This window comes from Antechinus flavipes, chromosome 5 (genome assembly GCF_016432865.1).
Source record: "Antechinus flavipes isolate AdamAnt ecotype Samford, QLD, Australia chromosome 5, AdamAnt_v2, whole genome shotgun sequence".
NCBI lineage: Eukaryota > Metazoa > Chordata > Mammalia > Dasyuromorphia > Dasyuridae > Antechinus > Antechinus flavipes.
This window is the reverse complement of record NC_067402.1, coordinates 757,717-772,910: the sequence shown is the minus strand read 5'-3', so window position 1 is coordinate 772,910 and position 15,194 is coordinate 757,717. Positions and strand designations below refer to the sequence as shown.

Sequence of the window (15,194 nt, the reverse complement as noted above, 5' to 3'; positions counted from 1 at the left end):
TCCTCCCCCATAATGCAGTATGTCCACAGGATGACATGTTAGCAAGGAGCTCTCTTGTGCCCCCTCTTCCCTCATCAGCCAGTCAGTACCTTCTGCTGAGGGATCCAGCAAATTGTCACTCATTCATTTGAGGAGAAAACCTGCTTTGGAGACTGATTTGTTGTGCCCTCGTTGGGTTGAGAGCCAGCCCACACCCCATCCCCGTCTCTCTCCCCCTCTCTCTCTCCAGGGTCTATGTGATGGTCGGTGCCGACGTCCCCTTTTCCTCCTGTTTGCGGGAGGTGGAGAACCCACAGAACCAGCTGCGATGCAGCCAAGAAATGGAGCCTGTTATAACTTGTGATAAAAAGTTCCGAGCTCAGTTTTATATTGATTGGTGCAAGATTTCCCTGGTAAGTATCTCTGACACTTTGAAGGGTGCGAGGGCTCATGGGGGTAAGGGGCTCTTCCCAACAGATTCACCACTGCCCGTATTTCTGTCTATCTCACCAAGTCTCAGATGCGATTCCTCGCTGGAGAATGGACCCTTCTTGGAGACTCTAAGTCTCTTGAGAGTGCAGGCTGCTTCCTTTGTGCTGGCCATGTAGGCGCTAATAAATGCTTCTTGGTTGCTTGGAAACCTGTCTCTTCTCAAGCAGATGTTGGCAGTCAGTTAACAAATATTAGGCACCTACTGCATGCCAGGCACTTTGCTAAGCCATGGAGACACAGAAACACAGAATGAGTTCCTGCTTTCAAAGAGCTCCCTGTGAGATGGGGCAACCAGCCAACCCTCCTGCACAAACAAGAAAAAGCCGGGTAAACTAAGCAGCAGAGGGAGGCCCTGGGCTTCGGGGAGAAAAGGGACAGTCCTGGAGAAGATGGGACTCCCCACTGTCCTTGGGGATCAAGGACAGCTTCTCCCCTGGCTGGGGCACCAGCTTGTGTCTGAGAGGCCCAGCTTTTCCTTCAGAGAAGGCTGGGCTGTGCTGGGAGGGGAGGTTCCACTTGGGCTAATTCACCCCAAGGCCCAGTCCTAGAGGCTGGAACCCTGGCTTTGCCATTTCCTCCCTGTGGGATGCCCTTCCCCTCTCTGGGAGCTTCCCTGCCCACCGCATGAATGATCCCTTCGAACTCAACAATCCCGCCAGCTCAAAGCTCACAGTCTTGTGCTGTTAAGTTAGTCCAACGCCCATTTGGGAGGCGCCTCCTGTGGACGCCAAGTCCTGGGCCCGCAAAAACCGGCGCAGAGGCTGCCCTGGCGAGCTTCCATTCTGCCCAGCGAGAAGGCTAGAGGGCAGGGGACAGGCCCCCCATGGGAGCAGAGTGTTCAGTCATCCCACGGCCCCACATTTCTCCAGTGTCTGCTGAGTGCCCAGCACCGTGCCAGGTAGTGGAGCTGCCAAGACAAAAGAGCCATCGCGAGAATTGGATTTAAAGGCGCCCGGCAGCTGCCCGTCTTGGTGCCTTCAAATTCGGTTCCCACGGGGGCTTGCTGCCTTGGGATGTCCCCAGGGCGGCTTGCGGTCTCAGTGACAGTCTGAGCAGGCTCCCTCGAGTCCCATTCAGGCAGATGACGAATGTAGGGGACACATCAGTGTTTTCATCCCGTCAGTCCTGGGCCCAGTCCCTCAAACTCAATGCCCTCAGTTCTTTCTGAGCTGAAAATCTTTAGCTAGGATGCCTGGAGGCCATTATATGGAGGATGGTGCTGGCTCTGGAACCAAGGAAATTGGGGCTCAAAATCTGGGGGAGCAGGAGCATGGTGGAGTGTCCTTTGTGTGCAGTGAGCTCTCTGGGGGTCTTCTGCCTGGGCCCAGCGCCCTTGTGGAGAGGACGCCCAAGGAGCGAGCTCTGGGGAGCTGGCCCTTTGCAGCTGCGAGTTGGGAATCCCAGTCTGAGCATGGGGGGTGGGGAGGAACACTAGTGCTGGTCCGCATGTGTCTGTGGCATTGGTGGACCCCTCTCTTTGTCATCTGGGGCTCACTGGAGTTCCGGGTCTCATCAGAGTTCTGGGTCTTGCTATAAGTGGAAAGGGGCTCTTTTTCTGGGATTTCTGGTTGCTTTGTCTGCTGTCTCTGGGCAACTGGGCGCTGGTGGTGGCCAGATGGCCCAGTGCACAGGGCCCTGGGCTTAGAGCCCTTACAGTTGGGTGCCCGTGGGCATGGCCTTTCCCATATGGGTCTCCATTTCCCATCTGTACAGCTGGTTGTGCTCTGGCTCCAGGATGCAGCGGGGCCCAGTCCTTGGCCAGCGGCTCCCGTGGCTCCCGTGGCTCTCTGTGGCCGGGGCTCCCGTGGCTCTCTGCAGCGAGGGGAGGGTGGGGGAGAGGGTGGGGGGCTCCTGTGGTTCTCTGCAGCTGGGGCTCCCGTGGTCTCTGTGGCCGGGGCTCCCGTGGCTCTCTGCAGCGAGGAGAGGGTGGGGGAGGGGATGGGGGGCTCCTGTGGTTCTCTGCAGCTGGGGCTCCCGTGGCCTCTGTGGCCGGGGCTCCCGTGGCTCTCTGCAGCTAATCCAGTGTCGCCATTTTTCTCTCACCGCAGGTTGACAAAACCAAGCAGGTGTCCACGTACCCAGAGGTGGTGTGCGGGGAGGGCATCCTGCCGGACGGGGGCGAGTACCGGCCGCCCCCGGACTCGCTGAAGAGCAGAGATTACTACTCGGACTTCCTCATCACGCTGGCCGTGCCCTCGGCCGTGGCCCTGGTGCTCTTTCTGGTGCTCGCCTACATCATGTGCTGCCGCCGGGAAGGCGTGTGAGTACTCCGGCCTCCCGCTCGGGGAAGAGTGGGCCGGCTCCTCCACTCACCACAGCCAGCTCCCGCTCCCGAGGAGCTCCCGGGCCGCAGACTTCTTCCCAAACCAGCGGAAACCGTGGTTTCCTCTCACCCATGTCCCACTCACCGTAGACCCTCCTCAGTGCACCTAGGATTCGGATCACATTGCGCAGTCCCAGGCAGTGAGGCAGCCCCTCCAGAGCCAGCTAGGGCCCAAGGATGTTCCCGCTCCGACTTGGGCGTGGACGGAAAGGCAGTGGCCACGTGGGAGCAGTCTCGAGGCCAGAGACTCCGTGCGCCCGGAGGCTCGGCGCGGACTCTGCCGGCCGGGACGCTCCACACGGCCTCTGTCGGTCCGAACTCTCCGCGCGGCCTCTGTCGGTCCGGATTCTCCGCGCGGCCGGCGGGAGCCCGAGGTTAGAGCGGGAACAGGCTTGGAGCCGTGGGTCCCACGCGGCCGCAGGCCGAGGAAGCAGGCAGGGAGCCAGCGAGCAGCGCCGCCCGCCCTCCATCGTCCACGTCACCCAGTTCCATCCCATCTCCGCCTTTCTTGGTTGCAGGCCGCAGCTTCTTGTTTTCCGTGTGCGTCTCTCATCAGTCCCGGCTCTGTGTGCGCCCTCCGCGGCCTCTCCACCTCACGCTCGACCGCCATCAGCACATAGTTCTGATGTTCCCGATATCAATGCTATGATTTAATTCATACATTTTGTTTTGTTTCTAGGGAAAAGAGAAACATGTACACCCCAGAGTAAGTGTCTTCTTTCCTGCTGTTTTTGTTCCCATTGACCTCCATCTCTCCGTAGTCCTCCACGCTTCATCCATGTGTGTCAGGCGCTTGTTCCATAGTTTATTCCAACTGCCAGAGCTGCTTTGTTAACTAGAGAGACCTCGGAGGGACAGGAGAGCCAGGCCCAAAAGAACTCCAGGCAGGCGCCCCCCTTTCCAGTGCAGACGTTCAGAAAGAGTGGAGCGAGGGCAGCCCCCTAGTGCAGAGATCTCCCCCCGAGCTCCAGCCAGAGCTCCCCCGCCCCGGACTTTCTGCGCATCGGGAGATGCCCCCAGGAAGGAAGGGTCTGTGTAAGAACGGGAGAGAGCGGCCCCAGAGCAGGAGGCCCGCGCTCCCGGCCCAGATTTCCGCCAGCGCCGCTCCGCAGTTTAGTTTGCCGCAAGGATCCTGGTTCTCGAGATTAGCCAGATGACTATTTCAAGCTCCTACCGGACACTTTGCTAAATATGTTTCCTATTTCAGAGGTAGTCTAGCAAGCCTGAAATGCAATAATCTCTGTTCTGATTTCCATAACTTTTCAGGCCTTCCTGTCCGGGGGAGCCCGTGACTCTTAATGACTCTTGTTTCTTCCTTCTGACCTAGCATCCAGCTGGTTCATCACAGCGCTATCCAGAAATCTACGAAGGAGCTGCGGGACATGTCCAAGAACCGGGAAATCGCGTGGCCCCTGTCCACACTGCCCGTGTTCCACCCGGTCACCGGGGAGATCGTCCCCCCGCTGCACGCGGACAGCTACGACAACACCAGCATGCCGCTGATGCAAGCCCAGTCGTAAGTAGCAGCGCCGCTGGCTGGGAGCGATGGCTTCGGCAGGAACTGCCCGGGCTCTGCCCCAGAGCCGCCGGGGCCGCTGGGAAAGCTTCAGAACACCGGCAGGCGGCTGAAGGAGCTCCGGGTGTGGGATGGGGCCTGATTAGGGGCCTGATTAGGGTGCTCTGTGCCCAAGGCCGGTCGCATCTGCCCAGGATTCAGTGCGTGGAGCTGAGCTGGAGGGACCCCAGAGAGGCCGGAGTCAGTTCTCTGAGCCTCTGCATCTCAGTGATTCTCCCTTTAGCTTCAGCTTTTTAAGGGGAATTTCCCACCGTGTGTGAGCGATGGGATGCTGCCTCTTCTGTGCCCACCTTCTCCCAGCCCCGCCTCTGCCATCAGCCGCCTGCCCCAGCCTCCACCGGCCCCTGGGCAGGAGCCGGCCGCAGCCATCTCCTTGTTCATGCTCGTTTCCTCCTCTGGCTTCCCTCTTGGCAAGAGCTCCAATGCCCTCTTTCGCAGCATTCCCTTCCTTCTCTCATCCACCTCTTTCTCAGAGCAGGGGGCATCGGGCTTTCCCCAAACCTGGGTTGGGGAGGAGGTGGCCTTCTGCAGTCCCAGCCTCCCCAGAGCTGGCAGGGAGCGGCAGCCTCATTCCTTGGGCCCGAGCGGGCTCTTGCCCAGACCGACCTTGCTCGCTGCCCCGCTCCCTGGGCCGTGGATCTCGGCCTCTTGGCTGCCGGCTCGCCTGCTGCAGTTTCCATGTCTGTGGAACCCGTGTGAGGTCTGAGAACATCTCTGTGAATGGGCTTTAGCCTCCAAACTCCCCGGGCGCGCTGAACTCGAGCTTCTGGCTCCGGGCCCAGGATCCCCCTTATTCAGGCAGAAGATGCTGCGAAAACCATTTCTCACTTTTCTGTACAAGATGTCTGGAAACTGTCTGCAAGGGAAGCACATTTTCCCTTTGAGACACTGCGGCAGGTTAGGGTCCCAAGAACTTGGTCTCCCGGAGGCAGAGCTTGAGCAGTGCTGGGCCGCAGAACAGAGATCCCTGTGGGAGCCCCTGCCAGCCCTGGAAATCATGGCATCGGGGCCGAGGCTTGGCGCTCTTTGAGCTGGGGAGGATTTCAGAGGCTCGTTCCGTTTCCTCATTTTTATGTTGGCAAACCGAGAGTTGGTTAGTCGCCCCTGGTATCAGACTGGCCGGTGGCAGGGCGGGGGCTGGCGCTCCCATCAGCTAAAGCTTCTCAATCTGGCGCCGTCCCTCCCTCCCTCCCCCTACAGATCCCAGGAGTTGGAGCCACACAGATTTCGGGCAGTGAGACACAGCCGGGGTCCCCGGGCCTGGAGCCCAAGCAAAGTTGGCCCTGGAACAGGACTGTGCATTAGAGCTAAGTTATGAACCTGACCCCTCAACTCCTCAGAGCCTGAGGTGGGGCACAGTGTGTGTTGGGCCCCCCGACATGGGGAGAGGAAGCAAGTTGCATGATGTGAGCACTCCGTTGTTTAAAGGGATGTCGAGGGGGTGCCGGTCGGGGTGGAAAGCACAGGGCTTGCTCCATGGGAGATGGAAGGCGGACCCGTGGTCCATCACCACGCCGACCATAGCCATGATCTCGTATTGCTCCTGCTTGCCATCTCAGACTCTGAACATGCGAGTGGGCGGCCGCATCCTTCCTGGACTCGCTCTCCCAGGGCAGGAAGCAGCTACCCCTCCCTGAATCTCTCCCGAGTCCCCTTTGTGACAAACGGTCCCCGCAGAGCCTTCCCATTCGGAGGGCTTCGCACTCAGTGGGGAGGGGCTCCCTTGTTGAGCTTCTCTTCTTGGCGGGGCTCCTTGCTCCTCCCGGTACTCTTCACCAAGTGCAGTAAATCTCAAAGGCTTACCTGGGATAGCAGAGGGATCAAGGGGTCCCTCTTTGCCCTGAGTGGTGGGCTCTGGCCAGCGTGGCTCCTGCTGAGGAAACCGGGCAAAGGGATGGAGGGCTGCCGTCGGCTGTAAGGGCGGGAGGGCGGTAGCCGGGAGGAGCATCGAGGGAAGTTATCCTCACATGGCTGTCTCGCTCGGGGTCCCTCCCATGATGCCGTAGCAGCGGGTGCCCGGGCCTGCCGCGCTGTGTGCACGTGGGGGCCCGTGCCAGGAGTGGGGGTTGGGCGTACTTAAGGAGGGGGAGGCTGCCCACAATGACAAGGTCTTGTGGATGCTTAGCAGCCGAATCCGCCACGGGCCGGCCTCCCGGGAACAGGACGGGCTTGGGATACGTGCCTGAAAAGGCAGTTTTGCCCCCTCTTTTGCCAACAGCAGGTGGAAAAGGAAGCTTAAATATTCTGTGCATCATGTCTACTTGATGAGTAAAGTTTCACTTTTCTTGATAGACGTGGTTTGTTCTGGGTAGTCGTTACCCAACGGGTTCTTGATCACTCTTGTGTCATGGATTGTCCTTGTGGCCAATTCCCCAGACTCTCAGAATCCTCTTCTTAAACTCTTACCCTGTCGGATCACAAAGGAAAACCAACCGCACTCTGGGAGCACTCTGGGAGCACTCTGGCTCCCCAAGCGACTTGTGACCTCCGGGTAAGGCTCCTGAGTTCCGGTCTCTGGGATAAAGGAGAAAACGGCTCCTAGAACAGCCAGTGGCGGAGCAGCCGACACTGTGGGGCCCCAGGACCGAGGATTCCCCTTCCCTCTCCCTCGCCCTTTTTTGCTGACGGGGATGGCCCCGTAGGTCATGGCCGCGACCCTCATGGCGACTGCCCTTGGACCGTGGCCAGGACGGGCGTGCGTGATCACGGGGGGAGGGGGCCGCTCTGTTGTTTCATTTGTGTCTGAGTCCCCATGACCTCGTGGGGGTTTTCTTGGCAAAGATACTGGAGACCTTGGCCCCTTCCTTCTCCGGCTCATGCTACCGAGGGGCAAACAGGGCGAGGAGACGTGTCCAGGTTAGGACTTGTGAGATGAGATTCGAACCCGGGAAGATGAGTCTCCCTGGCTCCAGTCCCCGCACTCTGTGCCCTGTGCGGGGGCGAAGAGGAGCCGTCCTCCATCGGCCACGTCGGCCACAGCTTTACAAGAGCCTGGGTCGGCTCTGGACTTGTCTCATTGCCTTCTGGGACGTTGGTGGCCCCCAGTGAGAGCACAGGCGGGCACGCGAGAGTCGGGACCCGGGTCAGATTTTGTGGAGTGCGGGAGGGCCTTTGGGACCCCTTCCCAGCAGCAGCTGAGCGCCAGACTCCTCCACCAGCCGGTGGGACCACCTCCCTGCAAGGCCTGAGCTGAGTGGGCCCTGGGCCTTCCCTTCCTCCCTCCTCCCCAGCACCCGACCCCCTCCCAGGGGGCTTCTCCCGAGCTGTTCTGGGGGGTGGCCAGGGTGGGCTCACAGAAGCCCATTTGGCTGGAAGCACGCTCAGGGTTTTAGGGCCCGGTTGCTGGGCAGCTCTCCTCTGGAATGCTTGGGTTTTGTTCCTCTGCTCGGTTTTTATGCTTTGGTTTCCTGGGCGAGAGCTCGGGCACCCCGGGAGGCACCAGCCTTCTGCTCTCCATCCCCTCCGGCCCCAGCCCGGGCTTCAGAGCCCCGGCCGCCCCCTGCTCCTACCCTCGCCTTTTCTTCGTTCTCTCCCAACGCCCACAGACCCTCGGGCAGCCCCCCTCCACATAGAGGCCCATCGTGGGGGGCTCCGGGGCCACAGAACATCCCTCACGGGCCCCCACTGAGGCGGTTCTGCTCCAGCCGGCCCAGAGGCTCTGCTGCCGCGCCACAGTATTAGACCCCAGCACGTTAAGGAGCGAGAAAGGTCTCCAGGGACCCATAGACCCCAGGGTTCCAGCCCGAGGAGCCAGCGCTGCACCTGGTCTGGAGCCGTGGCCTTGCCTGCTCTCCCCCTCCCCCTCCCCTCGCTTTCAAGCCCAGCTGCTGCCTCTGTAAGGCACAACCTCTGGTTTTACCTGCCAGGAAAACTTGGTTCTCCCTCCTCCCATTCTCTCTTCCTCTCCCTCCCACAAGCTCTCCTCCTCCTCCCCCTCCCCACAAGCTCTCCTCCTCCTCCTCCTCCTCCTCCTCCCCACAAGTTCTCCTCCCCCTCCCCACAAGCTCTCCTCCCCCTCCCCACAAGTTCTCCTCCCCCTCCCCACAAGCTCTCCTCCTCCCCCTCCCCAAAGCTCTCCTCCCCCTCCCCACAAGCTCTCCTCCCCCTCCCAAGTTCTCCTCCTCCTCCCCACAAGCTCTCCTCCCCCTCCCCACAAGCTCTCTCCTCCCCCTCCCAAGTTCTCCTCCCCCTCCCAAGTTCTCCTCCACCTCCCCACAAGCTCTCCTCCCCCTCCCCACAAGCTCTCCTCCTCCCCCTCCCCAAAGCTCTCCTCCCCCTCCCCACAAGCTCTCCTCCCCCTCCCAAGTTCTCCTCCCCCTCCCCACAAGCTCTCCTCCTCCCCCTCCCCACAAGCTCTCCTCCCCCTCCCCACAAGCTCTCCTCCCCCTCCCCACAACCTCTCCTCCTCCTCCCCCTGTTCCATTCCTTTTTGGTTGCTGCCTTTCTCAGGCAGAGTGCAAGCTCCTTGAGGGCAGGGCTGACTTCCTTTCTGTCTTGGTGTCCCAGTGCTTAGAACAGTCCTGCTCCGTGGGAAGTGCTTATTAGGGGCTTGCTGCCAGCCTCGGGTTGTGGCGGGGGAGGTGGGGAAGGGGTTTGGATGGGCCATGGGCTCTCGGGATGAAAGGCCCCGGGCACATGTGCCCTGCCATTGGAACTGTGCGGGACCGGCCTGTTCCCTTACAGAACTCCAGCTGCCCTTTCCTTGCTCTGGGGCTGCCCATGGAAACCTGCACATTTTTACTCAAAAGCTTTCATTGTTTTTAGGAACCTGCCACCCCAGACTCAGATCCCACAGCAGCAGGCGGCCGGTGAGTACCCCAGGGCCCGCGGGCAGCACCAGTCACTGGGTGCCTTACGCCAGGGCACGGATGGGGCGAATCTGTTGGGTGGGGGATCAGTCCCAGGGAGCAGGTGGGGGGGATCAGCCCCAGGGAGCAGGTGGGGGGGATCAGTCCCAGGGGGCAGATGGGGGGGATCAGTCCCAGGGGGCAGATGGGGGGGATCAGCCCCAGGGGGCAGATGGGGGGGATCAGCCCCAGGGGGCAGATGGGGGGGATCAGCCCCAGGGGGCAGATGGGGGGGATCAGTCCCAGGGGGCAGATGGGGGGGATCAGTCCCAGGGGGCAGATGGGGGGGATCAGTCCCAGGGGGCAGATGGGGGGGATCAGTCCCAGGGGGCAGATGGGGGGGATCAGTCCCGGGGCAGATGGTGTGGATCAATCGGTTGTCAGTGGGGCAAGGGCTGAGGGGATGGCACCAGCAAGCCGGGTACCTGGCTGGTAAGTTTAGGACAGGAGCCTCGGCCTTCCAGGCCACTGCTGACTGAGAAGGTGAAACCGTGATTGGGGGTGGTCTGCCCTCCCCAGGTTCCTGCTCTGTTTATGGGGGCCAGGGTTCCAGAGCTCACTGTAGCGGAGCAGCTGCTGTGGGCACCCGAGGGTCCTTCGGCAGAGAGGGTGCTGCACTGAGAGGGGCTCGCAAGGCTGGGCAGTGGGAGGGTGGCCCGGCTCTTCCTCTTGTCCGGTTCCCCCAGTCCTTTATTCCTGGGCAGTGCCCTTCTCATGGGGGGGATTTCCTCTGGTACTCCTGGCTTTCCTCCTCATTGGCAGTTGCTGGTGGGCACTACCTGTGCTGAAGCCCTGCCTGGCTGTCCAGGCTGGGTCCCCCCCCTTCCCTCAGCCGTGGCCGCCCCCCGGCCTCCGGGGCAGAGTCTCCCCCTCCCCCCTTCCCTCCCCCCGCCGCCCGGACAGAGTCTCCCCCTCCCCCTTGGCCACAGTCAGAGTCTCCCCCTCCCCCCTCCCCCCTGGCCGCAGTCAGTCTCCCCCCTCCCTCCCCCCCCCCCCCCCCCGCCCCTTCCCTCAGCCGTGGCCGCCCCCCGGCCTCCGGGGCAGAGTCTCCCCCTCCCCCCTCCCTCCCCCCACCCGCCGCCCGGACAGAGTCCCCCCCCCCCCCTCCCCCCGCCGCCCGGACACAGTCTCCCCCCCCCCCCCCCCCCCGCCGCCCGGACACAGTCTCCCCCTCCCCCCCCCCCCGCCACAGTCAGAGTCTCCCCCTCTCCCCCTCCCCCCCCCCCCGCCGCCCGGACAGAGTCCCCCCTCCCCCCCCCCCCGCCGCCCGGACACAGTCCCCCCTCCCCCCCCCCCCCCCCCCGCCCGGACACAGTCTCCCCCCCCCCCCCCCCCCCCCCCCCCCCCCCGCCGCCCGGACACAGTCTCCCCCCCCCCCCCCCCCCCCGCCGTTCCCTCAGGCGCCCCCCGGCCTCTGGACAGAGTCTCCCCCTCCCCCCCCCCCCCCCCCCGCCCGGACACAGTCTCTCTCCCCCCCCCCCCCCCCCGCCCGTTCCCTCAGGCGCCCCCCGGCCTCCGGGGCAGAGACGAGTTGGCCCCGGGTGGCAGAAGGGCCCCCCTGGGGCCATTAGGAAAATGCGCGCCGATTTCCATGTTTGGTGTTTTTATTTAAAACCATCTTCTCTGTTCCTGCTTTCGGGGCTTTAAGGAGAGTTTCGTATGGCAACTTTTCAAAGATTTGAGGCAAGTATCATGAAATCCTTATCCAGATTTTGACCCAAAGGGGTGAGAACCTTGTGCCGTCCCAGGCAGCCCCCCCCCCCCCAATGTGGATTGCTACTTGTCTGGTAAATGTCCCCAGCAGGGGGAGCCAGAGCGACAATCAGGCGCCCCCCAGTGGCAGCTTCCTTCAGATTCTTTCTGGTGGGAGGAGGGAATAGGGGAGAGGGGTCCATCACCCCAACACGTGATGTCTAGACTGAATTTTTAAAGCAAGGATGTCTGGATCCAGCCCAATAACTCATACTTCATCCCTGCGAGGGAGGGGGAGGGCAGGTGTCCCCATTTTACAGATGAGGAAACTGAGTCTTGGAACGTTTAATGTGAGGTCCCCAGGGTTGGGCCCAGCCCTCATCTCCCACTGTGACTCACTCCGTGAGTCTCCGGTTTCGATGCCCCGGGAGCATCTCGAGAAAAGGCGGCGGCAAACTGGGGGGGGGGGGTGTCTGGGGAGGGGCTCAGTCCCCATCTCCTCGGCCCCTTTTGGAGCTGCGAGCCCTGGGGGGGGGGGGGTGTGAAAAGCGGCTTTTCCCTGATCGGCCACTGGTCAGTGGGTCCCTCAGCAAACGCGGTATCTCGGGAAGCTCGGTTCTAGCCCTGGAAATGTTGGGGGGGGCAGCAGAAGGGAGGAAGAGGGGAGGAGAGCACCGGGGGCGTGGCCCCTTCTGTGGGCCAGGCCGTTGGGCAGGTAGGTACAGCTGAGGAAACTGAGGCGGAGATGTGGGGCTGCCTCTGTGGGGGAGGGGAGCGTGGGCGGAGCTCTGCGCAAAGCCCGAGAATCCGGGTAAGATGCCTGCGGTCCCCGTTGCCCCCCCCCCCCCAGCACAAAGATGCCCTTTCTCCAGTCCCTCCCATCTGGCTGCCAGTTTTCTTTGGGAAACGTCCTGCAGAGCCCAGTTTGGGCCCCAGGCCCGAGTCGGGCTTCCCGGGGACGGCCAGCCCGCCAGCCCTCCCCCTTCTGGACCCCCGGCCCGAGTCTGGCCTCTCAGGGACATCCAGCCCCCCCCCTCTCCGCTCTCCCCCTTTTGGGGGAGGCCCCCAGAGGTGTTGGGCTCATCTTCCCCAAGTGCCTCCAGCCCGCACCCTCCTGTGCCCGCCCTGGGGTGGGCACAGCTGAGTGTGGGCGGCGTCCTTCCCCTCTCCCCGCCCGATGCCGGAGCTTCCCCCGGCTCCATGTCCAGCCTTGTGAGCGCCTCGCCATTCCCTGACTGGCCTCTGTCCCCCTGCTCTCAAATGGCTTGCGTGGCAGTGCCCGCTGCGGCCCTGCCCACGAGGCCCGGCCTTCGGGGTCTCTGATTCGGGCCGCACCGCAGGGCCTCCTAAGGAGCAGGGAGACTTTTTGCAGTCTTGGGGCCCCGAAGCGGCGTCCCCGCCCCTGTGACCCGCCCACCTCCAGGAGTCCTGGGCGCGGGACACTCCCTCACCCGCCGCCTCCTTCCCAAGTGGATGGCGGGCAGACTTCGGGAATGACGGCGGATGTCCCTGAGGAGACGGGCGCGTGCTGGGGGGATTGGGGGGTGGGCGCGCTCACCAGAGATCATTGCTGGCGATGGGGACCGATAGTCTCCGGGGCTCGGCGTCCTCGCTGCGGGCGGCGCTGTCCCCGTCAGCCCCGCGCTGCGGTCTTCAGCTCCCCTGCCTCCTCAGACCGACCTCCAGTTGTGGGCAGTCCCTCCCCCATTTGGACCCTGGGCCGGACATCCTCCGAGGCAGTGGCCGGGGCCCGACCCTCTGGGAATCACCAAAGCCTCGAGCTTCAAGGAGCCCCCTCCTTGGGAAGGAGCCTTGAAGCCGCCCCAGGGAGGGCTGACTCGGGTGGCCTTTCCGCGGCACCCCGGGAGCAGAATGGGGGTGGGGCCCTGCCTTGTCCCTTCTCTCCCAGGCTGCCTGGCGCCTGTGCGGGGCAGCTGCCTCTGCTCGCCGCCACGAGGGCCGGGGGGGAGGGGGTAGCCTGAGATTGAGGCCCCCAGATTGTCCCCTCAGCCCCTCGGCGCGCACTCACACGGGGCCAGTGCCGCGCCCGGGGGGAGATGGCACATGGACAGGAAGGGGGGGAGTCACCCCGACTCCTGCTCTCTGCGGGCTGCCGGGGACTGGGTAGGGGGGCTCCGACACTGGGGAGGGCCATTTTCCACGTGTATTCGCCTTCGCAGCCACGCCTAGATGCCCTTGCAGGGCGCGGGCTGAGGGGCGTCCCCAGACGCAGCTTCCCACCACCGGCTCTCCTTTGCCCGGGACGCGCTTCTCCCCAGGGGCCTGAGAATCCGGGACATGCCGGTGCTCAGTGATGAGCAGCGTTCGGAGCGGCAGCCAGGGCCTCGGGCGTGGGGTTTGGGGCGCCGCGGGCCCGGGTTCCAGTCCCGGAGTTTCCACTTAGCGCTTCTGTGACTGTTGAGACTTCAGTTTCCTCATCTGTGACCTGGGGCTGGGGGAGTGGGACCAGAAGCTCCCCGGGGCAGCGGAGGCGGGAGCCGCTCTCCTGGAATTTGCCTTTTCCCTTTGAGCCAGTGTCGGGCCGTGGCCGCCCCGCTTCCTTCTTGTCTCCCCGCTCTCTCGGGACGCAGCCGGCTCAGTTCCCGGAAGCAGCACGAGGGGATCCTCAGCGCGCTCTTTGCGTTTCAGGTAAATGGTATCCCTGAAGAGCGGAAGCTGACCGAAGCCATGGATCTGTGATCCCAGCCGCCTCCCGCTGTTCTTCCTCGTTCATCCAAAGGGTGCATGAGCTTTGCTGGTGGATAGTGCATGCCCACCGGGTCCCCGAACGAGGAGCATTTAACCAACGGACTCGTTTTTGTACTTTGGACATTTTGGACAATTTGTACGACATTAATAACTTTATATTTGTTACATTAAAAGTGATCTTTAAAATAAACTTATTAATAAAGATAAACTATCCTGAAACTTCCTGTGATTTCAGCTACATATGGGGGGGGGGAGGGGGGACTAGAGCAGAGAGAAGCAATGATGTTCTGGATTTCAGAACAATGGCTTCTAGTGTGATTTGACCAACCCTTTGCCCCACTTTAGGGAGCAGACCCAGGGCCCCTCCTGGGAGAGAGCACCTCTGGGTGTCTGGGAGTCGCCTGCTGACCGCAGCTGGAGAGAGAAGGCATTAAGGGAAGGAAAGGACAGCAGCCGTGGAGCGTTCATCGGGTCGCTCCTTTGGGGGGTTCTTGGTCCTTGCTTCCTGAAGAGGACTGCTATGGGGCAGGGGGGTGGGGGTGCAGTGCCATGACACCCGAGTGAATTGGATTCCAGGCAGGGACGCTGACCCATCCAGAATAGCTTGGATTTTTTCAGTCTGGCGTTTGCAAGGTGGAACAAAACACCTAGTAGGTGCCTAATAGGCTTGGAGTCCAAGTCAAGAGGCAAAAGTGTGATTCTGCTGCTGTCGGGAGGAAGAAGTCTCTCCTGCAAACCCCAAGCTATAGTGGGCACGGTGAGGGTGTGATTTCCCCATGTGAACAGAGGGAGAGGAGGGAGGCAAAAAAGGGAAGGAAACAGGTGTCCACATGCATATTGGGACCTTGTGATCGTTTATTCTGAGGGTCGGTCATCCAGAGTCTGCACACGTTTGGGCAGCATGGACCCCAGGCTTCCTGGGGAGCTGGGGGCGGGGCAAGCTTTCCTTCATAGGACTGATCACCAACAAGCTCAGACTTGGACACTTTCTGCACTTTCATTGGCTTAAGTAAACCCATTTTAGGTTTAATTTCTTTATGTTTAATTTAATGTTTGTGAGAGGCTCTGGACCTGAACCTCCTGGAGTGAGTTGAGGACTCCTTTGTGCCAGGACCCACCCTAACCCAGGATTCCTTAATTACCACGCTGAAGTGGTGGCACCTGGCCCGTGGCGGGGAGGCATAGAAAGGATGGGCTCCTCCTTCGGGGAGGGATTGGGGAGGAGTCTCTACCCCGATTGGTGAACGACAGGTGGAGGGAAAAGAACTATAAAAGGAACAGACACAGGACGGTTTGCTGGAGACACCTCTGACTTGTAACATCAATAAACATCACTGCCTCTATCCACCTCGGCTCTCTGTCTGGTGATTCCCTCCTCCCATCTCCACGAGGAGGGCCGGAGACGTCCGAAGCCCCGTCTGGCTCGGGGAAGCTGGAAGAGGCAGTCTCTGTTAAGGTTCCCTGCGACTAGGTCTTGGCCCCCGACAAATGTTCATGTTGTTGATGCAATATGGCTTCTGGGGGAGAAAGCAATAATTTTCAGGTCCCCTGACCTTAGGGGGCTTCTGTTCTGACA

General features: G+C 61.8%; 1 protein-coding gene across 5 annotated transcripts in view; it reads left to right on the top strand.

Moving 5' to 3' along the window:
- SGCE (sarcoglycan epsilon) overlaps window positions 1–13,826 on the top strand; it is an 83,122-nt gene extending 69,296 nt beyond the window's left edge. For 3 of the 5 annotated variants that reach the window (XM_052000196.1, XM_052000195.1, XM_052000192.1), the window contains 7 exons: window positions 230–392; window positions 2,520–2,731; window positions 3,474–3,500; window positions 4,122–4,310; window positions 9,135–9,178; window positions 10,866–10,900; window positions 13,559–13,826. In XM_052000196.1, the coding sequence (XP_051856156.1) occupies window positions 230–392; window positions 2,520–2,731; window positions 3,474–3,500; window positions 4,122–4,310; window positions 9,135–9,178; window positions 10,866–10,900; window positions 13,559–13,609 (721 nt within the window). In that variant the 3' untranslated portion in view covers window positions 13,610–13,826. The remainder of the gene's footprint in view (window positions 1–229; window positions 393–2,519; window positions 2,732–3,473; window positions 3,501–4,121; window positions 4,311–9,134; window positions 9,179–10,865; window positions 10,901–13,558) is intronic. The other 2 variants (XM_052000193.1, XM_052000194.1) reach the window with 2 other exon arrangements.
- Window positions 13,827–15,194: the final 1,368 nt, after the last annotated feature.